Genomic DNA, 27,649 nt, shown 5'->3' with positions numbered 1-27,649 from the left:
GTATGTAAATTCCTTTAAAGTTTTACTTATTTTTAACTTTAAGGGATTTAAATCCTCAAGTGGCTTCTGCCACAGTAATAGAAAAGAAGAAATCTGACTCCATATTAGATCTGTTCCTTTGACTTTAACCCTGTGCTCTGTCTCCTAGGCTTCTTCTTGCTTGTAAAACAATGTTGCCTAGAGCCTAAAATATACAGGAGAGCCTATTTTGAAGGCTCTGACCTTTAAGGGTATTTAACACTTTTCCAATCATATAAAGATAACACGTTGCAGAATAGAAAATAACGTTTGTTTTGTTGGAGGTTTACAGGGATCTGACCCAGGGAGATAGCTGCAAGAACAAAGGATTCTAACAAGAAGGAATTCCTACACCAAGAAGTTTGCAAAAACCAAGCACATAGGAAAGCAGCCTGAATTGTGACTTGGGGAGATGGTTTTCCAGGACATTAGTTTGCCATCTAGGTCTACAGAAACTTGCTATTCCATGCCCCAACACTTGGTCTCCCAACTTACTGGCCTGTCCTGCACTGAGGAGAATGAATTTGGACTCAATAACACTTCTACCTACCTAGCAAGTTGGACACTGGGACTGAGGGCAGCTCTCCCACACACAGGGGCCTACGGTGAGCCCTTGATTATTCCCTGAGGTTGGGGTGTGGTTTACCCAGGAGGGATGGGGACTCTACACCAACACTCAGGCAGTCTGCTCCTTCTGGGGCTCTGACATTTTACCTCGCGCTCCCTGCCAGCCCAACATTTGGGACAGTGGAGCTAAGGCAGAGATCGTGCCTGCCTGTTTCCCAGCGTGTAAAAGGGGAATATGTACTCTTCCCAAGGTAGTTCTGAGAAACAACACCTGCGGGTGCTTGGTTCCCTGAGCAACAGTAAACCTAGCTCCTTGTGGGGGCAACGGGTATGATACCCGTAGGGTTTCTGCAGAGACCTTAGCTGGAGGGCTGGGCCAGGGACGTAAAATATGAGCTGTGGGCAATGACGGGTAAGAGAAGGGTGTATAGGCAGGACTGCTGCCTCCTTCGGGGTGCCACAAGAGGTAAAACGCTTTCTCCCCATCTCTGTTACTCCCCTCCCAATTCCAGATAACTGCCTTCCCTCTGCTCCTCCTGTCCATGTGTCTCCCTCCACTTTTCCCCGCCTCCCCTCCTCCTCCCCTATTCTCCCTCCCTCGGTTCCCCTTCTCTCTCAGGACCCAGAGCGGATCGCTGGCCCTCCTGCGCATGCGCAGTTGCTGCCAGCTGGACCGCGGGTTGGAAGCTCCAGCTCCGAGCCGGGGATCGGCCCCAATGGCTTCTCAGCTCTGTCGCCCTGTAGGCCTTTGGCTACTGCCTGGGGCCGGGGCCTCTGGCTGTGGAAGTGCAAGGTGAGGGGATATCGGGAAAGGGGTGAGGCGGCTGCGGGAGGGCGGTCGGCGTGTCACAGCCCCCCAGGGCGCCAGTCAGCGTGTGTTCAGCTGGATTGCTCGGGCCAGACCCCTCTGCCCGCGCCACCTGCCCCGGCGCCCCGGCCACAGCTGTCCAGGGCCAGGTGTGCCCCTGCGCCTCTTGGCCCAGCCGGGCTCCCCTCAGTCCGCGGCTGGCGTCCGCTTCCCCTCTCCCGCCGGCGAGTCCTCCCCTCCCGGTCTTCCTCTCCTTGGCCGCCGACCCGTCCCCACCACTGGGCGGGCTGTGTCCCGGGCGGGCGGGGTCTGCACACCCGGACGGGGCGGGCGGCTTGGGCTGGGGCTGGGGCTGGCCTCCGAGCGGGGCTGCAGCCCGCGTCCCCCACCCCGCTCTCCCTGCCCCGCGACCCCGGGGCTGCCTTCCTCTCCCTTTCCCGATCCCTGAGGTCCAGATTAGCGGCGTGGGCGCTGCTCCCCAGGCTGAGAGCCCGCGGCTGTAACTCCCAGCTTCTCCTGGTGGAGTCGGGAAAAGGGAGCGGCAGTGCTGAGGGAGCTTCTGTCTCCTTGATCAGGATTTCTGCCCCAGATAAGTACCTTGAACACTTTCAGGTGTTATGATGGCGGTGCTTGTTGATGTCACATGTTTTTATACTGAGAGGGATTACAGTGGTGAAAGCAGGGCTTGGTTCAGTTAAAAATGAGCTGAAGGCATGAGGCTGTCTCATCCTCCATCATTCACTCTCCCAGGGTGAAACGTGAGACCGTCGATCTTAAAAAGATACTTATAGTTCGTAACTAGTCCAGCCCAGCTACTGTGTGTTAACAGGAACAGCACAACCTGAGGCGTTGGAGACCCAGGGACATTGCACTCCTAAAGAGCTCCTGGCAAAATCTGGTTTGTTTTGTTTTTTTTTGTTTGTTTGTTTTACTTAAATTGTGGGACAGACTAGTAGTATAGAGGGAAAAATAATTGGCAAGAAGGATTTTTTCATATAACAGCTTTATTGTGATATTGTTCACACACCATGAAGTCCACCCACTTGAATGTTACAATTCAGCAGCTTTTAGCATATTCACATTTGTGCAACCATTATTATTCCAGAACGTTTTCATCACATCAGAAAGACCAGTTGAAATGCATGACCTATCCACCCCTTCCCAGTGGTGGTTCTAAAGAAGTTTCTTGGCTGTTCCTGACCATAAATTAACTTGTTACATTCCATGAAATATCTGGGAGGAATTCTAATCAGAATTGCAATGAATCTGTCTATCAAAGCAGGAAGAATTAATGTCTTTATGGCATAAACTTCTTCTACATATGAATATATCTGGGACCCTATCTTTTCATCTGTCCAGAGCCAGGCCTATGGGAAATCCTCATTAATTCTTGGGTTTGTGAATGATGAGATTCAATACATCATTAGATGGAACTGTAGCCTTTCACTGAAAAGAAAAGTAACCTCGTAGAAGCCAAGTGATTCTCTGATGGTTAGAATGAGAGACCGCCAGTGCTGGAGTATTCGAGTGGACTTGGTGCTTGCAGAGTTCTCCACCACCTACAGCTAAGGGGATTACCGTGTTCTTTTACTTTTTTTTTTATGGCGTTGCTTTTATTTTTACTTATTATATAAAATTATTTTTTATTGAAGTGTTGTAAATTTACCATGTTAGCTTCAGATGTACAGCAGAGATTCAGTTATAAGCTTATGCATATGTATATAAATGTTTTTCAGATTGTTTCTAGTACAACTCATTACAAGAAATTGAAAATAGTACCCTGTGCTATATAGTAGGTCCTTGTCATTTATTTTATATTTATTAATGTGTATCTGTTAATCCTCCCTTTCCTGCCTGCTAACAACAGTTGGCTTTCTATGTCCATGAGTCTATTTCTAGCAGCACCGTTTTTGCTAGCAATATATGCTGGTTGGCTCTTTTCTGTTTCAGTAGTTCCATCTTATGTGTGGGCGTTTTTCTTCTGGTGGGCCTGTGTGTGGTTTGCACACGTGATAATAGAGATCTGTATTTGGGAGAACTCCAGGCCTCGTGTAGTCCCTCGTATGGAGCGCCCACTGAACTGATGCTTGAACTTGGAAAAAAACAGTAAATTTTGGAATTTCCACTATGGTTGAGACTTCCAGGTTTCTATAACCTCTTTAGCCCACCTAAATTTTGGCTGCACCCAATACTGGATAATTTGGTGGAACTTCATGGTATGGTGGTGTAGAGACAGGGCCTTGTATGCTTCTTCTCTTTCCTTTTTCTAACAATCATTTTCCTGGGCCTTCCAGGTACTCCCCCAGAAGGGCCCAGGGCTGGCTTGGTGCTGCACTGAGGCAATATTTGTTAATAAGTCCCTTTCCTCATCTCTTCTGAGCCTCCATTTCCTTCTCTACACAATGAGGGCTTAGACTAGATAAGTGCTTTTCAGTTTCTTTTAAAGCCATGTTTCCTTTGAGAAACAGAAAATTCAAATCTCTCCTCCCATCACAACCCTTTAGATTTTGACACGTCCTCCAAGGAGTCACATAGCTCTTTGTGGTAAATTGATGTGATTGTGATTCCACGTGGCACAGAAAAGACTCTTCAGAGATTGATTGCAGGGAGAGGGCAGGAAAGGGGCAGTATGTCACACTTTCTTGTGTGAGCACTGGAGCAAAGGCTTGGGTTTAAATACAGTTTCTGATGTGGCATCTCTCTAATCTTGCACAATGTGATAAACCTCTATCCCTAGTTTCTTAATGTGTCAAGTTGGGGTGGTAATGTTTTAAGGCTTTTGTGAAACATTATACACATAAGCCATTTGTGTCTCGGTAGATACAAGACCTGCTAGAGAGTCGGAATTTCTTTAAAAATACATATATATTGTCCACATCACTCTGTCTGTGTGTATTTTGAAGTTCCTGGAGGGTGAGGGTTGAGTGTAATGTCCATCGTGGGACAGGTGGCCCATGGGTCTGTGTGCCTCAGATTGCCCCCTCCTCCCCAGTCCTCTTCCTCTCAGTCCAGGATGAAGTTCCCTAGTAGATTTACACACAGGTCTTGTGGAAATGGCTTTTCATTTTATTGTTTCACCAAGGAGGGTTGCCATCATGATCTCTGTGGTCAGGTTTTGGTGACCTGAAGGCTATGCAATTGGGGATTTCTATTTTATAAAAAGAAAAAAATTACAAATACAAAATTAGACCTAGGTTGGTGGCAGGGGCTTTTGAAAGTGGGGACCATTAGCTTTTTTAGCTTCAGGTGCAGTGGCCTCTGGCCACGAGGACACATCCTCATGCTCTGAATTTGGAGGGACCAGTGGGTTCAGTGGGAATATTTACTGAGTGCATCTCATGGGCTGCGCATTCTCTTATTTGTACTGTGTGTTCCTTATTTGAGACGGTGAGCTGATTTAAACTCAATAGCCTCTTTAAAATAATAGACTTTTTATTTTTAGATGTAATGCAGATTCCCATGTAGTTGTAAGAGATAATATGGAGAGGGCCTATGGACTCTTTGCCCAATTTTCTTTAATAGTTCCATCTTGCAAAGTTGGGGTACTATTCATTCGTGACTCACTAACCCTTTTAGGTTTGTGTTATTGCCCTCATTTCTATTTATGAATAAACTGGTGTTGAGAGAAGCACACAGGTCTGCCCAGGTCACCCACGTGGTTAGTGAAGATTTGGGTGGAACGTGGGCTTGGCATTTCCAAGCAGTACCATTATGATGGTCTGTGGCAGGGAGCAGCATTCACTTTGCTTGTTTATTCATTCATTCAACAAACATTTATTGAATAAACTCTGTGGGTCAGATGCTTTCATAGGGTTATCTGATTCTTCAGCAGTATGGAGAATCAGGTAATGTTTTCTTTTTCTTTTTTTTTTTAATATGAGAAAAATATCTCTGAGAGGTTATAATCTCCCCAAAGGAAAAATAGCTCATAAATGAGGGATAGTACATTTGTACAGTTCCTTCTTCTTATGCAGGTGGTACCCTAGGCATTTTACATTTGCAAACTTCCATAATCCAGATATATTCTTGTAAGGCAAGAAGTTTTTTTTTAATTGAAGTATAGTCAAGTTTACAATGTTGTGTCAATTGCAAGGTGGTTTTTTTTGAATTTTGAATGGAGAAAATATTTTTTGAGGGGGTTAATTAAGTATATTTATTTGTTTCATTTTTCTAAAATGAGGTACTGAGGATTGAGCCTAGGTCCTTGAACATGCTAAGCACGTGCTCTACCACTGAACTGTACCCTCCTCCCCAAAGCAAGTTTTCTTACCCATTATTCTGCACCTTAGGAGTTCAAATAAATTGGCGTTGAAATCCAGATATTTTGATCCTACTATGGTTCTTTTCATTATATCCTGCTGAGGGGTGGGGAAGCAGTTCCTTTATTCATTCATTTATTCAGCAGTTTTGAGCACCGACTTTGCATCAGGGCCTGCCTAGGTGCTTGGAAACAGAAAACAAGAAATGATCCTTTTCTGCAGGGGATGGAAGCCTAGACCAAAAGCTGGGTAATGTGATCTGAGCTTCAGTAGCCATGTGCAGATGCTGAGGACAAAATTATCCCCGATTTGCTTGGACTTCCCTTGCCTTCTGGCTGGTGCACACCAGGTCGCCGCATCCCAGTGAGGCCCGCAGCCCACAGCACAGTATGTACATCGATTTACCCTCCCTTCTCGGCAGGGCCTGCAACATGAACGCCCCTGACTACGTGCAGTGCGCTGAGGACCACCAGACTCTCCCGATTGTGGTCCAACCCGTGGGGATCATCTTAGAGAATTTCTTTTGCATCTATAATGGAATCTCCTTGGTGAGCCAGATCAGACCGTGCGGCTCCCAGTGGGCACTCTGTATCTACTATAGGTATCTCTATGCGCCCGAGAATGGATGGAGTGACTTCCAGACCCACCGCAATGTCATGGGCCTTGTCACCATTACTGACTGCCTCTTGGCCAAGACCTTCTAGAAGCTCCACGCACAGAGGAGCTGTATGGCACCACGCTCTACGACTCTCAGCTCTTTGTCTTTGTGCTGTATGGGGAGGTGGCCGAGCAGCCGCACACCGACGTGGCCTTCAATCTACGAGGACTGCGGGTGGTGGAGAAGAGGATCGACGACTTCACTGAGTCACTCTTCATCTTGCCCAAGTCCAAGTGGCTGGATGGGGACCCCGAAAATTCTGGGGAGAAGACCCCCCTCCTCTACATCCTATTTGAGAAGGAGGACTTCGTGGGACTGGACACAGACAGCAGGCAAGTCAACCTGAAGGCCGGGCCACCCTGGCTGTGTGACAGATTGCTTCCCTACATCCAGAATGGGATCATCAAGGAGGAGGGCTTTCTTGTAGCCAAGGCGGGAAGGAGGTGTAGCCCGCCGGTTTTCAGACGTTTAAAACTAAATCCGCCTTTGTTTCAGAGAGATCCTTTTAGGGTTAGTGTGGACACTTACTCCCCCTTTTCAGCCAGGACACTTGGGGGGACCCCTGGAGTTGCTGTCCAATAGAGTAGCCACAGCTACTGATGTTAGTAGTGCTGGGGAGGAGGCCGGTCTGAGCTGAGATGTGCTGTAAGTCAAATGCACATCAGACGCTGAAACTTGTCTAGTAAAAAGAATATAAACTATCTTGTTACTTTCTATATTGATTACACGTCAAAATGATAGTATTTTACATACAGTAGAATAAGTGAGGTCTGTTCTTAAAATCAGTTACTTGGTTTTTTTTTTGTTACATTTTAAACGTGGCAACTGGGAAACGTTATTTACATGACTCTCATTTCATTCCTGTTGGACAGCCTGTCCTGGGACAGTTTCATCCCTTTGCTTATAAATGAGACTCTGAATCCCGAGACGCAGAACGAGGTGCTGGTTGAGCTCAGGGTGGAGCCGATGTCTCCTGCCTCCCAGGCCCAGCACCAGCACGGCTCAGGCCCTCTCCCCTGCCTGACAGCCACCATGCCAAGTTAGGACATCAGAAACACTGCCAGGGGCTTCCGAATTAGCTCCTTACGCAGGGAAAGGCGTGTCATGGTGTATGGGACACAGCAGGGAAAAATTCGTCCTCACTTTGTCCCTGTGATTAGGTCAAAGGCCCCACTCTGCCTTGGAAGTGCAGACGATCACTTCTGGGCTGCCTAACCCCTCACCCTCTACTATGTTTCCCTGTGTATCTTTCAAGCTGTCCCTCGGGCAGAAGAGGGTGAGACGTCTTTGCCGAGAGGTGGTCCCCCTTTACTGGGGAGAGTGAGGTGAGCTGTGTCCCCCCGGCCTACGGCCTCGGGCCTTGAGTCTGGAGAGCGCTCATGGCGGTCCCACAGGTGACGGTCGGAGGACATGGCACGTGCTGCCGGGCCCGCTGTGCAGGAGGGGCTCTGTGATTCTCTGTGATTCTAAGGTCAGATTCTACTTTCTTGTTGTTGGTAAGATGGAGGAGAAGATGCCAGAGAATTGACAAAAAGAAAATCCACACCAGTCATGTGAATGACAGACACAGGGGATCCGTGTCCCACCTGCGTGTGGTGCCTGGCAGGCTCTGGAATAATTTTCACTTCCTCCCCGGACATTCCTCTATGGCTTAAGGAAGGGGAGAGGCATGTCGTGGCCATGATCTGTACTTGTCCTCACAGGGCCCTGTGATCTACATGCCCACTCTACACTTCTGCTCCTTGGAGATGAGGTGTCAGGTTTAGGAAACTGGGCACTGCTGAGGGCATAGCTGCCAGAACCGTGCTACACCAAGGCTGGCTCCGTTCACCTCACCTGTCACCTCCTGTTGAGTCCTAAGGCGTCATTCAAGGTAGGTGCATCAGTGCAATGAAAGCAGGGACCTCCTTCACCCCCTGGACAGACTGGTGGGTGATCAGTGGAAGCCTGGAGTCCTGCCCCAGCCCCACGCCAGTGCCTCCTATTTTGTCATAGGAGGCACTGGTGACATTTTTGCTCAGCAACTGCTTGGCTCTGATTCTGCAGAGCCAACAGAGAATGCCAGCTTGTTTTTGCCTTTTGAAGTCTGCCCTTGGGATTTGGCGGAGTAGCTGGATGTGTGCTTAGCCCATAGTGGTTGACACTGTCACCATTGTTTACCCAGAACCTCGTGTACCAGGCATGGCTGCCGGCATCAAAATACAGCAGCGCATTAAACCTCCCTCCTGGTGGATCTGTCTGTTCTGGTACCATAAGGGAGGGCTCAGCCAGCATCTGAAAGTCAGTGAGATAACGTGGCCAGTGAGCTCGGGTCAAGCACGTTCTCCTCCAGTGACTTTTACTCCATTGTTGCTTTTACTATTACACAGTCATTAATTTTTTAAACAATGCTTTGGTTCAGGAGCAGAACCTAATTCTCCCCTGTTCCTCTTGGTGGGAGTGAGTAAAGTTGTCCAGCTTGAAATGCGACCACATTTTGTAGCTCAAAAGCTGTCTACACGCATCTAGGTGAAGTTTTGGTTTGGGGCGCTGACCACGTTGGGGTCCCCCGGCAGCATCGCTCCCCTCAGGCCCCTGCCTCCCCTGGATCAGGAGGTGAGGGTGGGTCTCACCGTCCCTGCGTCCCTGTCCTCATCACACTGACGTAATTTCTTGTAAATGCTGTCAAAGTCATTTTTGTTCTCGTGTGTTTCTAATTTTGGCTGTTCCTCTATTCCTTTTTCTATTTTCCTTTTTCCCTTATACCACCCCGTGAGCATGTTGTTGGGTCTGAAAATGTGGGCTGTGCACACCCTGCATTGGAATAGCCAGATCGCCCTCTGTGCCGTCTCCATCGCTATAAAAAGCAAAAACTTAACAGTTGCCATGATTCGTATATTATCCTAGTCATCTTATTTTCTACTTTTTTGGAATTTTTGCTATGTTAGCACATCACCCACTGGAGTTTGATATCTGTTAAAGTCCTTGCTTTGAGGAACCTGTTAGTTCGTCCTTATATTTGGTAACAAATGCTCTCTTACTAATTTTGTTTATTTGTTTTGAAGAAGTGAGATGCGAATTGATTTAGGCGGCTGCTGAGGGATTTTTTTCATGGAGTATTTAAACTTGGAAAGTCAAATTCTGCAGCACCTTGCTTGATTCTGGCTTTTACACAAACGTGCTCGGCACATGGTTCCTGGCTGTCGCTGTGTGACGTGCGTGACGGCGCTTCCTGGCCGGCGGTCACTGGTGAGGAAGTGGCCGGCTCGGGGGTGAGCAGCTGCAGGGGACTCTGTTGGAGGAAGCAGTCACCGGTTTTTTGTTTTTTGGTTTTTTTTTTTGCATTCACCTTCCCAGTGCCATTTACTTTACTTTGCATTCATAGAGGGGCAGGAGCGGGCCTAAAACCATGCCACTCTTTTGTTCCCTTTATGAGGCTGGTTTTTCTAAGTATCAGGAAAACATTGCCTTGTCCTAAGTAACTGGTTCACTTGGATCTGGTGGACACAGGGACCGCTAAAGGGGACCGTAGCTTCCACTCTGCTTCAGCCAGTGGGCATTCAGAGCCGGGTCTGTGGTTTGCCTCAGCAGCCGTGCAGGCCTCCCTGCACCGGCCTTTACTTTTACCCCTTTTTGGCAGTAAATAGCTGACTCTGTGTCTGTTGCAGCTGATGTCCACCACTGACGGCCGTGTGGTTATTTTGCGGTAGTGAGTCTCCAACATCCATGTCAGCCGTGAAGGGACCTTGCATTCTCACCCCGACCCTGGTTCATCTCACCCAGGGAAAGGGCTTGGCCACCACCGTCATGCTGGACATGAGGCCTTGTTTCTCCTTTCATGCTCTGGTCCAAATGTGGACACTTCATCCTTCACTGACTTGGTCTCGCTTGAGACAGTCCAGACTTTCTGAAAGAGTCCATCACATTCTGGGGGGGAACAGAACATAAGTAAGAGTCGCAAGTAGGAGTCTAGGCTGTCTGGGTTGGCAAATGCAGGCTGGGATCTGTGATGGCCGGTCTGTGCCCTGGAAACTGGCCTTTCCCGTGGCTCCCGAGAGAAAAGGGGTCGGAGCGAGAACAGACTTGCCTGGGTTCCTACCATCCTCATCTGCTCACTGACAGGAGTGTCAGCTAACTAGGAGCTCCCCCAGACCTCGGGCCCTTCAAACCTCAGATCACGGGAGATCCTTGAGTCCCTTCTTCTGGTCCTTCTTTGTGAGAATCCAGTGCCTTCTGAGGTGACTGGCAGCAGGAGATGCCTCCCCCTCCAGGGAACTCCCTTCGGAGGACTGTGACTCAGTGCACCTTGCTGTGAGCTTGTGGGTTTCCATCGTGCTCCCTGCAGAACCAGACTTGAGACTGGCTTAGCGACAGAAATAACAAGACTGATTCCAGGGCAGGGCCAGGTGGAGGGAACAGTGGAAATTGAATGTGACCTCAAACACCTAGGTGGGTGCTGGGGCTGTTACTAAAATGGGGAGCATGGGAGGTACCTGCCAGGAATCGAAGTCTAGAGTAAATGGTGGACATAAGGCCTTTTTTTTTGACATACGACATTTTTAAGATGCCATTTGTCATCCAAGTTAGGACTTCCAAGAGGCACTCGTGTCTATGAGCCTGGGGCTCAGGTGAAGGAGCCGGACTAGAGATACACATTGGGATTCGTCATTCTTAGCTGGTGTTCACAGCCGTGCAAGTGGATCAGCTCATCTCAAGAGGTGCAGACTGTGTCTGAGGGGGGGCAGGGCTGTGCCTGGTTTGGAGGAAAGCCCGGACCATGCAGCTTTGGTGTGTCAGTCAGCGGCGTTTGTGATTTTCAGAGCAATGGCATTTATCCTTAAGGTTCTGGGGGGTGGGCAGGGCCACACAGGAAGAAATCTGAAGAGAGGGTTTTGGCCACGTGTGCGCGTCTTGGGACGATCCAGAGGCTGCAGGGTCCAGAAGGGAAAACTCCTCAGAAGCTGGAGTCGGAGTGGGGAGTTGGGAGAATGTAGTCACACTCTCCTGTGATGAAGGGAGGGAGGCCTAGGGAGTCCGCACCCTAGCGGACTCTCTTTCCCACGAACAAAAGGCAATCAGACAGAAGATTTGAGGTAAGAAGGGATGGGCGTTGGGAGAGGAGCCAACCTGGAGAACGGTGGTTGAACAATTCTTGAATAGTCTCCCTGAAACATAGAGTTAAAAAAACCCAGACTCTTAAGAATATTGATAGTGACTGGGGAGGAGGCAGTTGTTTTTCTGACCTCCTAAGGGTAAGGTATGTATCCGGGGATATACAGAAGAATCGGGCAGTCTGTTCCTGGGGCTTCACCCTTACCAGGGGGAACAGTGCAAGTTTAAAGGGGGAGAAGGGCAGCGGAGGGAAACTAGCCAGGTCCCGTGTCACGTACCAGTCGGCCGCCCTACTTGCGTGTTGCATTCACATCCATGCCTCCCAAGTGGGCGGTGGCAGCCCCGTTTTGAAGATTGGGAAGCCTCCTCAGAGGTTTAAGGAATTGGTTCATTTAGCAGCTAGTAAATGCTGTAGCAGGATTCCAGCAGGGCCTTGTCAGACTTCAAGGGCATGTTCTCTCTACTAATTCCGGTTGTACCTGAAATGGTGAAGTGAGTCAGTTTTGGAGCCTTTCAGAGAAAGTACGCTTTAAGTGCCTCAGGACTGTTGCACAAAGCTCAGTGTTCTTTCATGGTTCGGAACCACCGCAGTGCTTTTTGCCCCACAGATGTAAGGTCTTACTCCTTTGACGATGGCGTGGTTGTAAATGACATACAGGTGCAAAACCACACTTAGCAGCTTCTGAAGGGAAACTCTCCTGTTCTCCCTTGATCGGCTTTCTTCCACGGGATGTAACTGTGCTGCAGCTAAGGCCTGAGCTTTCCGTATGGAGTGAGGGTTTGATATCCAATTTAGCATAAAACAGTCAGATGGAGAAAATCGAAGATGACAATATATTTTGGGGTTTCATTAGACAAGACATACTATCTGTTAATGGCTCATAAAGCTAATGAAATTGAGTACAGAACATTGCATTTCTTACTTTCTACTGAGAGCTGTCTTCCAACATAAGGTTCTCTGCTTTGGAACTTCAGCTCAGCCACTAGGGCGCCTGTCATTGTGTTGGTGTGATTGCATTTACACAGTGCATGTAATCTGGGCTTCCTTAGCCCCAAACACTCCAGTGCAGAATCATAGGCTGTAGCCATCACTTAGTTATACAAATACTTCTAAAACTATATGATACCAAAAAAAATAAATAAATAAAAATAAAGAGAGAGAGGGAGATTGCCTTTATCAAAGTTCCTTTGGATTTTAACTGCAAAGTGTTGTTGAGCAGCTCTGGTTTCCTTTGGATATGAATATATACATTTCTTTGCATGTAACTTGGATTTCAGGCTTGAACACCAAGCTCTTGTTTTCCATGAGCCACAAAAATCATAGCCAAATGACACACGTATGAAACAGTTTATTCTTTTTATCTGAGACAGAATCCTTGAATTTGGGACTTGAGCTGCGACTTTCCTGTTTGCTCTTCCCACCCCTCTTGTCACCTCACTCCTTTTTCCCACGTGGCCTCCAAGAGGTCATGGTCTCATAGGAGCAGGTGGACAAATACCAGTTGGTCGCCAAGCAGTGCTGCTGTAGATGGAGCCCAGCCAAGAGCTAAAGGACATCATCAGGGAGGACTTCCTGGAAGAAATTGGCTCTACATTCAGTTCTGGGGACAGAGTAAGAGTCAGCCAGGGGAAGGAATCAAGAGGGTGACTCAGGTGGCAGGAGCAGCCCGGGTAGAGGCCTGGAGGCTTGTGGGGTGGGGACTCGGGGAGACTGCCCTGTGTGGTCCAGGGTGGTGGGTGACCCTGCTTTGAAGGACACTGGAGAGGGCCTAGGGGTGGAGGGCTTTGGAGGAGCTTGGTTTTTACTAGAACTGACACAGAAGAGGCAGTGAAGGGTGTCAGCAGGAAGTGACCCTTAGGAGAGCAGCTCTGCCTGTCCTTTTGAGTCCCACCCCTTCATTCTTTTATTCACAACACACGCAATTCTGAGTGTCTAGGGGAGAGGGGGTGGACCCACAGTAGTAAGCAAAATGTACTTGCTTCTTGAGAGCTTAGCAGTGTCAGAAGTTGACTTAGATTAAAATGTTTTATTAACACAGCAGGGCACCTAATCCAAAGTGCGGAGGTTGGAGGGAAGGAAGACTTCCTTGACAAACAGTTAAAATGAGCCTGGAGGCTAGTGGGAAGTAGCAGCAGGTCACGGGGCCCCTGAGGTCACTGGGGACCTGGTACTGAGGTGAGGATGGACAAGCAGGGTCGGGGGTGGGGCTAGAACTCTACCAGGGAGCCTCTGATGGGTTTGAAGTGGGGGAGATGTAATCAAATTTGTGCTTTGGGAAGGCTGCCTTGGCTGTGTGTGTGTGTGTGTGTGTGTGTGTGTGTGTGTAGCGGGGAAGAGGGGGAGGGTGTCACCAACTGGGAGGGTCATTAGAAGACCATTCACAGGCTCGGAGGCCACCAGTGGGAGAGGGGCGTCGGGACTGCTTGGGGACCGCAGGGGCAGAGTGGATGCCGGGTTTCCTTGTGTGGAGGGCTTGTTAGCGGGGTCGCTCTAGCGACACCTTGTGGCTGGAAGTAAACAGATGGAGGCCGCCAGGTGGACTTACCTCTTCTCTCCTTCCCTGCCTTGTGTGATGATCTTAGCTCTGCCAACATATGGAACAGAAGAGCTAAGTTCCAGAGTAGCCCAGGACTTTGCTGGGCTCGTTCAAGTGAGAGCAGATAGGATTTAGGCTTGTGTTGAGGTCTGTAAGTTAACTTAGCTAGAAACGTCCTGTCTTTTGGATTTTCATAGGGGTAGTAATTCTTGATAAAGATTGCTTTCTTGGTGAGAGGAAATTTAATACAACTGATGTCTTTCTCAAAAAATATCTTATCTTTTAAGAAATTTAATATTCAAAATAATAGGAATATTTTAAAATGATAAACTAAGGCTTTCGTGTAGTTTCTTTGGTTTCTGAGTTGATGTGTAGGTAGACCCTTTGCATTACATAATAGCACATCTTTGACAGTATTTAAAGAGCTGTTAGTGAGCGCCCCCAATTTGAAAGCATCATTAAAGCTTGCTCTGAAATAGTGAAGTCATATAGGTGTATAATCTGCAGCATAGCTCCCTTTATAAAATAATAATAGATTCAAAATTAACAAAGTGGAAAATAATTGATTTTTTTTAAAAAATGAAACATAAACTTTCTTGTGCTATTGTTGCAACTGGAAATTTTGAAAAGAAAAATCCTATTGTAATATCATCTAAGTGAAATACATATATGTCTGTCACATTTGAATAGTAACTGCACAGTGGTTTTTGAAGTCAGGATCATTCCAGCTCAGATACTGGCAGTGATGGTTGCTGGTTTTCAATGGAAGAGCCTAAATTTGCTTTCTTAGCTTTATTCTTTTCTTTTCTTTTCTTTTCTTTTCTTTTCTTTTCTTTTCTTCTCTTTTCTTTTCTTTTCTCTCTCTCTTTTTTTTTTTTGGGGGGGTAGTGCGAGGGTTGAGTAGTGCTGTGCCAGCATGATTTGGGGGCAATTTGTGGGCAGATGTCGTGCAGCAGCAGTGAGATATTTCCATGCATTTTACTTTCCGGACATCACCAGGGAACATGTGTGGTTTGTGCCTGCAGGATGGGATGCTGCAGGACTCCCTGGTCCATCAATGTTATGTCTTGGAGCTGCTCCGGTCAGTGAATGATTTTCTGTGGCTTGGAGCTAATGTGGTCTGATGCAGATGATCAGATGTGTAACTAAAGTACTGTTACTTGAAATAAGAGAAAAGCTAGCAAAAATGTCTCTAAAATACAGGATGAGGGAGGAGAATTGGCTGAGCTGCTTGCAGTGGGGAATATTCTCAGGTGACTCCCTCACTGTGTCTCCTGTCACTATCCCCCACAGCCCTGCATGGCAGTCCTACTGAAGCAACCATGCACTTTCTCAGAAACGCGCTGAATTTCCTTGTGCCTCTGATTGTTCACTTTTTTTTTTGAAAGCACATCTTGCCCTTTGCTTAAATGCCATCCCTGCTAGCCACCACTTACACTCATTCTTCTGGACCTCGTCCATATATAGCTGCTGAATGAAAGAACAAAATGTAGTATCTCCATTTAGTGGAATATTATTCAGACATAAGAGTGAATAAAAAAGAAAAAATAAATAAAGGGGAATATGAAAAAAGCCATCTGCTCTGGGTAGTCCACCCTGACTGCTCAACCCGGCCTTTTCCCTTTGAAACCCCACCCCTTATACCCCACTCTACTATTTTTGATAGTATTTACCACCTTCTAATAAAGTTTAACATTTTCAAAAAAAAAGAGACATGCTGATACCACTTCAACATGGGAAAGCCTTGATAACAGCACGTTAACTGAAAGGAACCAGACACAAACGGCCACATATTGTTGATTTCAGTGATCTTAGAAATGCCCAGAATTGGCTCATGCAGTGGCAGAGAGCAGATGATGGTTGCAAGGGGCTGGGTGGAGGGGGGTTGTGGAGTGACTGCTAGTGACAGGGGTGTTCTATTGGGGTGATGAAGTGTTCTGGAAATAGATGGTGGTGAGGGCTGCACAACCGTGAGTGTGCAGAAGACTGCTGAGCGCTGTCTCTGGGAGTGCTTGTTGTTGGGGCGGCTTTATTTTGTTCTCATCCTGTAATGTGAAGGGTCATCTTGTGCTGAGACCATTCAACTCCTGTGAGTGGTAAGGCTAAGAGACTTTGCAGAGTCATGTTTCTTTTTTCCCCCTTGCTGAGTGTAGGCAAAAATGGTTTAAGCCTGAGAAAGTGCTCCATATGCAGAAATGTCTTTCAGTTTTGGCTGGTGTAAAAATCTTGTGAGCTTTTTAATCATTTAGGACAGTCTGTAGGGGGAAACAGCCTGTGAAGCCTGGGTGAGACTTGGAAGAGCCGCGCTACCCTCCCAGACACGGGTGGGGATTTCACCCCCATTCAGGCAGTGAAGGGCCAAGACCCGTGAGAGGAATTGACAGTCATGAATATTTATGTGTATCCGCTGCTTCATCTTGGATATTAATTTCTAGCTGAGTCATTTTGTGGAGGCAGCCTCATCCTACATCAGGAATTTATAGTATCTGCTCTTTGAGGTGAAGAGCTGACAGACTTGATTATTTAACAGTCTATCTTGTATTGATATCTCAGATTCCTTTGTCAATCGCAAAACAGCAGAAATACAGACGTCCTTTAATGCCGATGTGACCTGGAGCAGGTTTAGTTTCTGTACCTCAGTGACCTTATCTGCGTGTGGGGAAGATGATAACAGTGCTTCCCTCAGAGGGGCTGGTGAGAGGAGACTGAGAAGCACAAATGGAAGACTTACACGAGATGCTCATGAATGACAAAATTTAGTGCTCTCAGCCTGGTGAGGCCTCAGGGGCAGAGATGTCAGAACAGAGCAGTCCTAGCCGGAGTTCGATCCGCATTGGCAGGTTTTATGATCACTATCACCACTGTGGGTTATCAGGTAGTTTTAAGACTTGGTAATATGAATTCATGAATAATGTTAAAGACTAGACAACTCAGATCCGGTTTACATAGTTCTCAAGATTTCCTGTGAGAAATGGATATTTTTTCCCCATCTTAAATCTGAGTGGATTCTCTAAAAAAATTCTGTAGTCCTCCATCTTTTTCCTTTAATTCTCCTTTTTTTTTAATAAAAGTTTTTAAATGGAGTTACTGGGGACTGAACTGAGGGCCTCATGCGTGCTGAGCACATACTCTCTCAACTGAGGTATACTCTCCCCCATAATTTTTTTAAACTTTACTTTCTTAGTATTCAGAGGTTAGAGGCCTCTAATTCTTTTTTTGGAGACTTGTCCATAAACCGGTAAATCTAAAATTAATGGACAAAATTTGGTTTATTAAAAAAATCATTAGAACTTTTATCAATCCATTCAAAAGGAAATGCTTATTGAGTTAAAATGTTTCTCCTTTATGGTGATTTCTAATTTTTGGTCTAGCTTAACTTATTAAAAGTAATCCTCATCATCATAATGACCAAGCTTGCTGTGAGTGGACACCTACCAAAGGCTAAACTGTTTTTCTCATGTTTTACTTCAAAGCAGGTGTTTGACGGTAGGTATCAATGTCTCCTTTTTGCAGCTGAGGGATTGAGAGGTGGGCAGCTTGTCCCAAATCAAATGCAGCTGGCGGTGCCTAGCTCGGTGCTGGAACCCAGGCTGCACAGGATGCATTCTCAATTTCTCCTCTGATCAGCCTCCCGTTGAGTGGTTTCCCGAACTCCTGTGAGTCCATAAATGACCGATTTTGGCGATCTCAGCCTGATGAGGCCTTCAAAGGAGAGACACCAGTGAGAATGTGAGACAGAGCGGCATAAATTAAAATTGTACATTTTCACAAATGTTGCATTCTCAGGTAATGACTTAAATAGTTTATGTTTTCTTTATATCAGTGCTATGTAAGCACTAAAAACAAAACATTAAAAATGATTATAGTGCAAAATAGGAGTGGGCTTTGAAAGTCCAATCATTGCTAATGATGTTGCTTGTTTTTCTCTAGTGGTGCTTATTGACAGAATAATTTACAATGACTGAATTTGTTTTATGTATGTAGTCTTAGTATGGAGGAAAAGTTTGTCAGTGCATATTGAAAGTAAAATCTTTACTCTTTTCTTTCCTGATGATAAATATGTACGTTGTTTCCATGGCTTAAGTATATTTCCTCATTTGTGAAATTTGAGTGATGCCGTTTACCATGTCTGACTGTGAGAGGTAGACGCCTTGTATACAAAGCATCCAAGAGCTGCTTAGTAAAAATGTGCTGTCACAATGACAGATAGTTTAGAAGGATCAACTGTGAATACTAAAGAGGGTGGCTTGTTTCTGATGCATATTCAATATGGATATATATGAATATGGCTTAAAGTAACAAGGATTCAGGGTTTTGTGTGTGTGTGTGCGTGCAGTATGAAGTTTTAATGAAATCTGTATCATTCTATTGAGACAGGGACTAGTTAAATTGACTTAAGCAGACGACCTTGAAGATTATTTACACAGAATGTGTATTGTTACAACTCAGTGTTCATGCTGCCGTGTAACTATACACTCAGACATTTAAATTCGTAGGACTCTGACCAGAAGCATTAAGTTTAGAAAAATCCACATTGATCATTTTCAGGGAATAAGCTTCTCTCTTTTGTGATTAAAGAAAATTTTGATTTATTTTTCTGCACTCTTAATAGGTTTTAAAATATCAAAACATTGATTTGACATGTCAGCTTTTTTAATAGAAAAAAGCTCATGCTGTTTTAATATGTAAATAAATGTTTTTGTATTTCAATACACTTCTATGATTTCCTGGCTCTTTGAGAAGTATTTTGCAAGATACTTAGATTACCTCCTGTTGGAAAAATACAGACATGACTTTTATGAATATAGGCCTAGTACAGGTCTGTTGGTTTTTGCTACAGTGCAAGACATGAGGACTAGGAGAGCAGTATGTGCTACATAAGCTTTTAGTTATCTGATTCTTGTTTCTGATCCACAGGCAATTTTTGTGTTGCACCTTTCCAGGCAACCAGGAAGGCCTTTTAAGCCATAGGTGGCGCTGTTACACCTTCTTACAGTCTTAACTTTCCTGTTTGTAAAGGAAGTCTTAAACAACGTTTTTTGTTTTTTTTTTTTTTTTGATTCCTTTGCTTAGTGCTTCAGGGTAGCACAATGTCCATTATGTCTGACTACCTGGAACTATTATTCTGCTTATGTCTTAGTTTTATTCTATCATCTCGCTGTGAACATTTCAGACTTCCTGTGCAAACAGTTGCAACATCGGACTTTTCTTGCAGTGTTAGAAACCAGTGAGCCGGGATTTTATAAAAGAGCTAGAAGTGGCCTCTGGAGCACCTTAAAGCTGAAAAGTGTACTGAGTTCCCTAAGTATTATCCCCACCGCTGTGTGTCAATGGGTGGTAGGAGATTTGGTACATATACAAAGGGGTGTGGTGTTTTGACTTGGGTTTGTGTGCACGCGCTGCCACTGAGCTACGTGATCCTGAGTCAGTTCTTTCTGAGTTTTTCCCTCGTCTGTGAGATGGGGACACTCATTTCTGCTTTGTAGAATTGTGAGAATTAGAAATTATGTAAAGTGTTTAGCACAGTGTCTATGACAAGAGGGCTCATAATCTTAACTGCTGTTTGGTGTGAAGCCATCATTTGATAGTCTTTGGCAATTACTGAGAAACAGGAAAATAAGAAAAGCTGGTTTTATGATGAAAGATATTTGAGGAGGTTCCATAGTTCCTATACACATAATTTAGCATCAGCAGAGTCAGGACAGTTACACAGTCGCCCTGAACCAATGTTAAGCCACAGAATTTTTGTTACTTCATATATGTTGGGGCTTAAGGGGACCCAATACTTATACACATGTTGTGTCCAGCAGCCAACTGAGAGATGACAAAGAAGAACAGGCAGGCGATAAATGTCTCCTTTATTATTGATGAAGCCACGTTCTCCATGAAATTCAGGGCTGTGGGAGAGTGAGTGTCATGACACTATGTCCCAGAATTAGAGACTTACGCAGTCCCAGGTAACTCTGGTCCACAGCGAGCATTCCCTTGAGAGATTCTGACCCATAATGCACAGGACTGTCTTGCCATGGAACTGAGCATCCCGGCTGCTTCCTAAGGGTGGCCAACACTGGAGGGGAAGGAAAGCTTTCATATGCCCTGCTTGTCTCCCCGGACTCACACCTCAATCTGTTAGTGTGAGGAGGGCTAGCCGTGGGCCAGTGGTCAGGGGTGTGAAGGGAGAAGCAGTCTCCCATGGACCAGAGGAGTGGGGAGGAGGGAATCCCCCCTCAGATTAAACAGGTGGTGGCTTGAAACAGAAGGGTGCTCCTCAAGAGTTTATAAGAGGGGAAATAAGGATTTCCTTTGGGACTCAGAATAGTCATGAAACACAGAAGATGATTAGATGGGAGACTTGTAAATCACTTTCTTATTAAATTGAAATTTGTTGGGCACCAAAAATGTGCTACATTCTTTTCTGAGAGTTTTACAGAAATGAATCCTCCAATTTTCACAACAAGTGAGTAAGAAAGATTTGATTGTTATCCCAGGTTTACAGTGTGGAAATTGAGGCACACAGAGGGTAAGTAATTTGGCCAAGGTAACAGAGCTAGTAAGTGGCAGAGCTGGGATTTAAATCCTGGCTATCTGGTTTCCAGGCTCCCAGGGATGGGCTTTGGGTGTTTACAGGTATCTGCATCCCTGGATCTCTGTACCTCTGCATCAGTTAGACCAGAAAGGACAGGGAAAGTGGAGTTATACAGGTACTCACAGTCGTGTTTCAGCCACTGTCCATGGAGTGTGCCCCGTGATTGGCATTAATTGTTTTCCAGGCAGTAGATCTGTTCTTATAACAGAAATTTAGTCCATTGAGTTAATCTAGAAACCCTTCCTGCTCTGCTTCTGTCCACGCTTGCCATGTGACTGCCTGCCCGAGATTGGGCCGTGGAGGAGAATCTGTACTCATGGTTGAACTCTGATATTTCAATCTGGTTTGTAGTTTCACATCTCCTGTTACATTAATAAATTGAATTTCTGGTTTTCTTGCATCAGTGTGTCATAAGTTTGCTTAATGTGAAACCAGTCCATGGGAGCCGAGGGGTGCTGACGGTATAATTTCTGAGCATGTGGCATTTCTACCCGTGCAGAAATGGCTGGAGGATGTCCACCTTCCTCACTGATTTCTCCCAGCAGCAGGGTCCTCTCCCACCCCCGGATGTGAGGATGGGATCTCTCTGAGTAGGCCATTCAGAGGCCGAGTCCACCAATCAGATGAAGTACCTGGAAGTGGGTTTAATAGAAGAAAAGGGCTTCCAGGTAGTCCGATGGGCTGTTTGAGTCCGTTTGGTGAAAAGATGTCCACTGTCTGTGGTTGAGCTGCTTCTTTGCTGTTTAAAAGTCTGTATTACATGAAGGGATTTTAAAAAGCAGAAAGGTGTGATTTCAGGTGGTACATCCGCACCGGTGAGTAGTGCTGGATGACCGCCTGTGTGAGGAATAGACAGAGTCTTACAAACTTCATAAAACAGCTTTTAAAGCTCTTCCATCTGAGTGCACTTCGTATGGGGTCCAGTTCATGACTGGTCGCGCTGAGAGGGCACGTAACTGATGATGGCAGAAAGGACACGGAGGCATCAAAAACGTCCCAGACATGTTCTGTGTTTAGAGGATGGGGCACAGAGTAATATATTTGAGCCGGTTTTTCATTGAACACTTTTGAGTATTTTCTAGGACTCCCCAATCCCCCATGGTTCCATGCAGCTGGGTGTCCCCTCAGTGCAGCTCTGTCAGCGCTTGCCCTGGGCTGACGCGGTGTCACGGGGAGCAGGACGGTCAGTGTCCCCGGCTCCTCCGAGCTCCGTCTCCTCATCCGCAGAGCCGGGTTTCTCATCCGTGTCTACTTAGTAGGATTGCTGAGAATCACACGTGATGGTTGTCAGGTGTGATTTGTGGTTGTCTCTGTGATTGGCGTATAGTCAATATTTGATAGAAACACTTGTTTTTTATTATAATTGTGGCTCCTAGATTGCAGTGGTTTTTAGTCTGCATTTATTTTTTTATATAAATTTATTCTTATTTTTAAGTAAGCACTTGTATTTATTTATTTTCATGAAGGTACAGGGGATTGATGCCAGGAACATGTGTGTGCACAACAGGTGCTCTACAATGGAGTAATACCCACCCTCCTTGTCTGCACTTAAAAATAAATATTTCAATACACAAAATATTTCTTAAACACCATCATGGGTCCTATTTTCTGCATAGACAATTGAATACATATGCCATCTCAATAAGAATAAATGTCATAGGGACATACCTTTCTAAATCTGTTTACGTGTTTTAAAACGATCATAGCTAGTGAAAAACACGAGTCTTGGATCCACTACTTCTTAGGGTCTGCTTTGCCATCATGGGGAATTACATTCTACAGAGAAGGCTAATTGGATCTCATTGATATTTGGATGATTTTGCAATGTTCAAGGCTTTCAAAAGCTGACCGTTTTGTATTTTAAACTAACTACAAAGTTATCTTCTAGAAGTTGTAAGTCCTTAGCTTGTGAAGTGCCCAGTAATTCAGTTTGTATATGTCTGTGTCACTGTGAACGTGTATGTGTGTGATTTCAGGAATGTAGCAATAAGTTCCATATAGCCTTCTGAAATCTTTCTCCTCCAGTTCAAGGTGTAGGTATATATTTACACAAATAAATTGATACTCTTTTGTGATTTGGCATATTGGTGGGAATAAGAGGTTCTCATAATTGTTTCAGAAGGGTTGTGGAGCATGAGCTTAGAAAATGGGAGGAGATAGAGGCAGGGAGGTTCTTTAAGCTTTGTGCAAGATGAGAAACAGTAGCTTTTCTTTTTTCTTCTAAAGCAAACTGGCACTGAATTGTAACATACTAATACTCAGAATTGCTTTTCTGATCAGAGACAAGTGCCTCAGATTTTTCAAGGCAACATGAATGATGAAATGTGTTTTAGCAGTTATCTTTAAAAGTAGTTTTATTTTTCAAGTATAAGTCTATAGACTGTTCTTTTTTTCCAGCTGTACAAGAATTTCTCATTGATCCAGGTACGTGATCAATGTGTTTAGTTTCTTTGGGTTATTTATTTTTTTTAAGTGCTTGATTCATTCTGGTGTGAATGAATGTTTAAAATTTCTGGATTTTGATCTTTAAAACTTGCTGATTTATCAGAACTGCAAAAAACCTGATGTTTGTTCCTTGTTTGGTGGGGCAACCTATTGATTTATGTTGTCTGTTATAGAGGGAAATTCTTCCTCTAGCCTGTAGATAATTAAGTGAATGGTTTGCAGTGTGCCTTAAAAATTATTTGAATGCATTGAGCATGTTTGTCCAGTGAATTTTGGATTGAGTCATAATAATGACTTTGCTTTGATTCTGTGGCTTTTGTCCTCTCCACAAGAATTTGAATTCTCTGTTGCATTTTGTATTCGTGTTCTTAACAGGGGAAGGAATTTTGCATTTTTTACAGAGGTGGGTTTTCCTATCCCCTCTGAATTCCTTCTGTAATTGATACAGCGAAAATCTGTTATTGCAGTGCTTAATTATTTCATAAAAAATTTTTTGGCTTAATCAGAAACAATGACAAAGAATGATAATAAAAAATATGAAAACCTTCCTTCCTTTGAAGAATAGAAATGAGGTGGTCAGGCTCACGCATGCTTTGTACCTGACACACTTACTCTCATGTCATTGTGTATCATGAGTCGGAGATGGAGTTGCTTCAGGTTTATAGATTTTTGTTTTAACATTTGTGTTGAATTCATTCTCTAGGCATGATGATTCCTGTTGCCTTTGTGGAAAGTGTAGATGAAGGGAAACAAATGCTTTGTTTTGTTTTCAGGAGGCCTGAGATGCTGATGAGAAAAGAGTAGAGGGTGGGCTGAGGAAAATAGTGATAGACCCTCACCTCCAGGCTGAAATTGATGAACAAAGAAATCAATTAAGTGTATTGGTATTTGACTAATAGAAGTCAGACAGCCCAGACTGTCTAGTTATGCTCAAAGGAAAGTACTGAATTCACCTGCAGAATTAGGTGCTTTACCATGTAGAAGCAGCTTAGAGCAATCAGAAAAATCAGTCTTATGATGAGATATAAAAAGAATATAATATCTTTTATTTCTGAAACTTTTCTACATTAAGTTGTGTAGAGCTAAAATTAAGTTTCAAGCACCAGGAGTTAAGAGTTTAGGTGGTTCTGTGGGATCGTTATTCAGGGATGTGTCTAGACCCTGCTGGAGTGGCCGAAGCTGGCAGGAAAAGATCCAGAGCCAGGATTTGTCATCCTAGGATGTCCTCCATAATGGTTCCATGTGGGAGCCTATGATTGAGTTAACAAGTTGTAACACATCCCAGCCGCCTGTCAACTTTAAGAAAAAAAAAGTGCTTATTAACTGCTTTAAAGCAAACACCTGTGCATCCTCACTCCTGTCTCCTTGCCATAAAAAGCAGAGACAATGCCTTGCTTGCATATTTGAGGTTATAGATAGCACACTGCTTATTGCACAGCAATGACCCAGGCCCTCAGCTATAAACGCCAGGCCTGCGTGGTGTTAGATAGTCTATTATCCCCAAAACAGGGACCAGGCTGGTCTGGTGGTCTGCTTTGTAATGAACATGTCTAAAAAATGTATCTTGTTCCCCTCAGCCCATGACTTCCCTAAAGGTAAACTAAGCCTTAGTACTCATGGTGGAGTCTACAATCTCTGTCTCATCCTTTCTTTCCCCAAGTTCCTGCCTACTATCTCACAACTGTTATTGACTTTTTACTTTGATTATACACAATAAATATGGGAGCATTTGAGAGACTCGTGGATTTGGCTCCCTAATCCCTCTCGCTTTCTTTCCTTTTTCCGCAGTCTTGAGAAATTCATTCCGTGTCGGTAAGACTTCCGCCAGCCAGAACCCACAGTTCCAGGTGAGAAGGATGCAGGCTTTATCCCTCCTACCCGAGGGAGAGAGAGGAGATAATTGAGATATGCTCCCCTGTGGTCCCTTCCTGCCCCAGGGCCACTCCAGTTCACCTGCAGCCTTCTGGCCTCTGCTCACAGGGCCTCTGTCCCAGGATTGACCGCAGCCTTTTATTCCCTTGTCAACATTCCCTGTGCCTTTCAGAGGTTGCTCTCTTCTCTGCAGTTCAACCCTGGCAGATGTGATGGTGGTCAGCGTGCTGATGGGCAGTTACTTGGGGACTCCCAGGAGCCATGCTGATTCTCCTGAGTCATTCGGGGTTACAGAACTGTCAAGCACTGCAGGAAGCCCATTCACGTGAGTTCAACACAGCATTACATCACTTTCATTTTATTTTTGAATTTTCAGTGGAGAAATTATTTGTAGCACACTGTTCCAGATTTTAGGCCGCCTGCTTTCCTCACCACCATTTCCTTGTTGGCTCTGGTGCTTGTTTTAAGAACCAGGTTTCTTCTCTGGTCATTTGTAGCAGCTGGGCTTGCCGAATCCTTGATTTGCATTTGAAGCAGAATGCTTCTTCGTGATGTCAAACTGATTTTCCTTGTCATGTCTGAATATTTCTTGTACACTCAGCAACAGTTTCAAGTGAAATGCTCTTGTCCAATTTCGGTTAACTAATATTTGCTGATCTCCTGCTTTCATGCTGAGGGCAGTTTCTTCTTCCTGTAATAAATGTTAGCAATTTGCATTTACTATGGAAGGTACTAATCCGAGGTGCTTTTGTTCTTAACAGTTTTAATACAAATCACCCATTAAAATGTACAGCGGATTTTACTCTATGCCCAGAAATGTGCATCCCAGTCAATCTTAGAATATTTTCTTCCCCCCAACAGGAAACCCAGTACGCATAAGCAGACATTATCAACTTCCCCATCCTCCCCAAGCCCCAGGGAGCCACTCTTCTGTCTCTGTGGATTTGCCTGTGCTGAACATTTCATGCAAATCGAGTCACTTCATGTAAGTGGAACCGTCTATTTTGACTGACTTCTTTCACACTGAGTAACGTTTTCAATGTTTGTCCACGTTGTGGCCTGGGTCAGTACTCTATGCTTTGCTATTGCTGAATAATATTTCACTGTATGGCTGGGCCCCTTTGTTTACCCATTCATCACGTGATAGACATTTGGGTTGTTTCTGTTTTTTGGCTCTGAAAATTAATGGCGAAAAGTAGTGGTGAATATTCCTGTAGGAGTTTTTATGTTAACATTTGTTTTCAGTTCTCTTACTTGTGTGCCCAGGAAGCAGAATTGCTGGATCATTCAGAAGCCAAATGTTCAACTCTCTGAGGACGTGCCAGGATGTTTTCCAAAGTGGTCACGCTGTGTTACATCCTCACCAGCAATGGCTGCGGGCTCCGCTTCCTCTGTGTCCTCATTAGTGCTTGTTAATCTTTTTTTGATTTTAACCTATTGTAGTGAATGTGAAGCGGTTTCTCCTAGTTGTTTTGACTTGATTTCCTTTAGAGCTAATGTTATTGAACACCGTTTCATTGTGCTTATTGGCCATTTGTATATTTTCCTTGAAAAATATCTTTTCAGATTCTTTTTTCATTTTTTAATTGAGTTGCCTTTTTATTGTTGAGCTGTGGAATTTTTTTTTTTGATACACAAATTCCTTATCAGATAAATGATTTGAAAAAATTTTCTCCTGAGTGTTGTTTTTTCACTTTCTGGATGGTGTTTTTTGAAGCAAAGTTTTAAAGTTTAATGAACTCCAATTTATCTCTGTTTTCATTTTTCCTTGTGCTTTTGGGGTAATATTTAATATCTGATGTATTTTATTAAAACTTGTATATATAAAATAACTTAATTCTTAGGACCGTTCTAGGAGATGGGTGCGGTTGTTGTCCCCAGTCTATGCATCGGAGACTGAGATGCAGAGAATTTGACTGACATATTAGTGTCAAAGCTACCCAGTGCTGTGGGAATTCAGACCCTCATGTTTTTCCCTAGCATCTGAGCTCAACACCACCATGCTCCAATCTTTCCAGGAAACGTTAATGAAAAAATCTTTACTTTTTTGATTTCTTGTTAGATTTTTTTCTTATTGGGGACCTCAAATTCTCATTTTCTTTTCGGATATCAGTGTCGATTTATTTTAGGTCTCATGTAGGGAGAAGCATTGCTATCAGTTAACTTCTTTATTACTCACTCTCCAGTGATGATTGTTGCTAGTTGATCTAATCAAGTCATGCTTAAGTCTTTCCTGCTCATGACACTAACAGCAGAGTCATGACTTATAGAATGCTCAAAGAAGAAAGTACTTGATTGATTTTATTTTGCCAACCAATCAAACCAATCAAATTAAACCCCGGTGTTGACACAGACTATAAGCCCTCCAAAATAGGGTCACTGTCTTCATTGTGTTTCATTTGTTGGGTCACAGTGTCTGGATAGTGCCTTGCTGTCCAGCAGTTTTGTGAGGATACGGTGCTCGTGAATCATTGTAAGGACAGAATTTTGACAACAGACTGTGTTGTTCATTTCACGACGGAAAAGGTAATATAGAATTACTGTTCAGATCTGTTTTAAAATTAAGCTTTGAATTTTGAGAATAGTTCGAGAATCCATACAAAGCTCTTTTTCACTAATTTTAGATCTATCTTAGACACATTATGTTTACATAGCAGAGTAACTTATCAAGTAGATTTGACAAAGGAGTGTTATATTGATTATTTGTTTTAGTTGAAATATTCTACCAGGGATAAAGTCATAAGTGCCCATAAATGAACAAATATATTTGTATTTAAATGCAACATGGGAGCAGACTACATATGTTTC

At 44.5% G+C, this 27,649-nt stretch overlaps 1 protein-coding gene and 1 long non-coding RNA gene across 2 annotated transcripts in view; both read left to right on the top strand.

Annotated features, from left to right (window-relative positions):
• Positions 1-27,649, top strand: part of LOC140693569 (uncharacterized) — a 112,249-nt gene that overhangs the window by 1,314 nt on the left and 83,286 nt on the right. The window contains exon 2 of the mRNA XM_072957358.1: positions 1,205-1,378. Within this exon, the coding sequence (XP_072813459.1) occupies positions 1,236-1,378 (143 nt within the window). The 5' untranslated portion in view covers positions 1,205-1,235. The remainder of the gene's footprint in view (positions 1-1,204; positions 1,379-27,649) is intronic.
• LOC140693571 (uncharacterized) lies at positions 8,014-26,362 on the top strand. The gene is made up of 5 exons (XR_012069335.1): positions 8,014-8,183; positions 24,758-24,816; positions 25,049-25,166; positions 25,703-25,826; positions 26,087-26,362. It is a non-coding gene; the product is annotated as an uncharacterized lncRNA (long non-coding RNA).

The sequence above is a fragment of the Vicugna pacos genome, unplaced genomic scaffold (genome assembly GCF_048564905.1).
Source record: "Vicugna pacos unplaced genomic scaffold, VicPac4 scaffold_19, whole genome shotgun sequence".
Classification (NCBI taxonomy): domain Eukaryota; kingdom Metazoa; phylum Chordata; class Mammalia; order Artiodactyla; family Camelidae; genus Vicugna; species Vicugna pacos.
The sequence above is the reverse complement of the archived record's forward strand: the minus strand, read 5'-3'. Positions and strand labels throughout refer to the sequence as shown.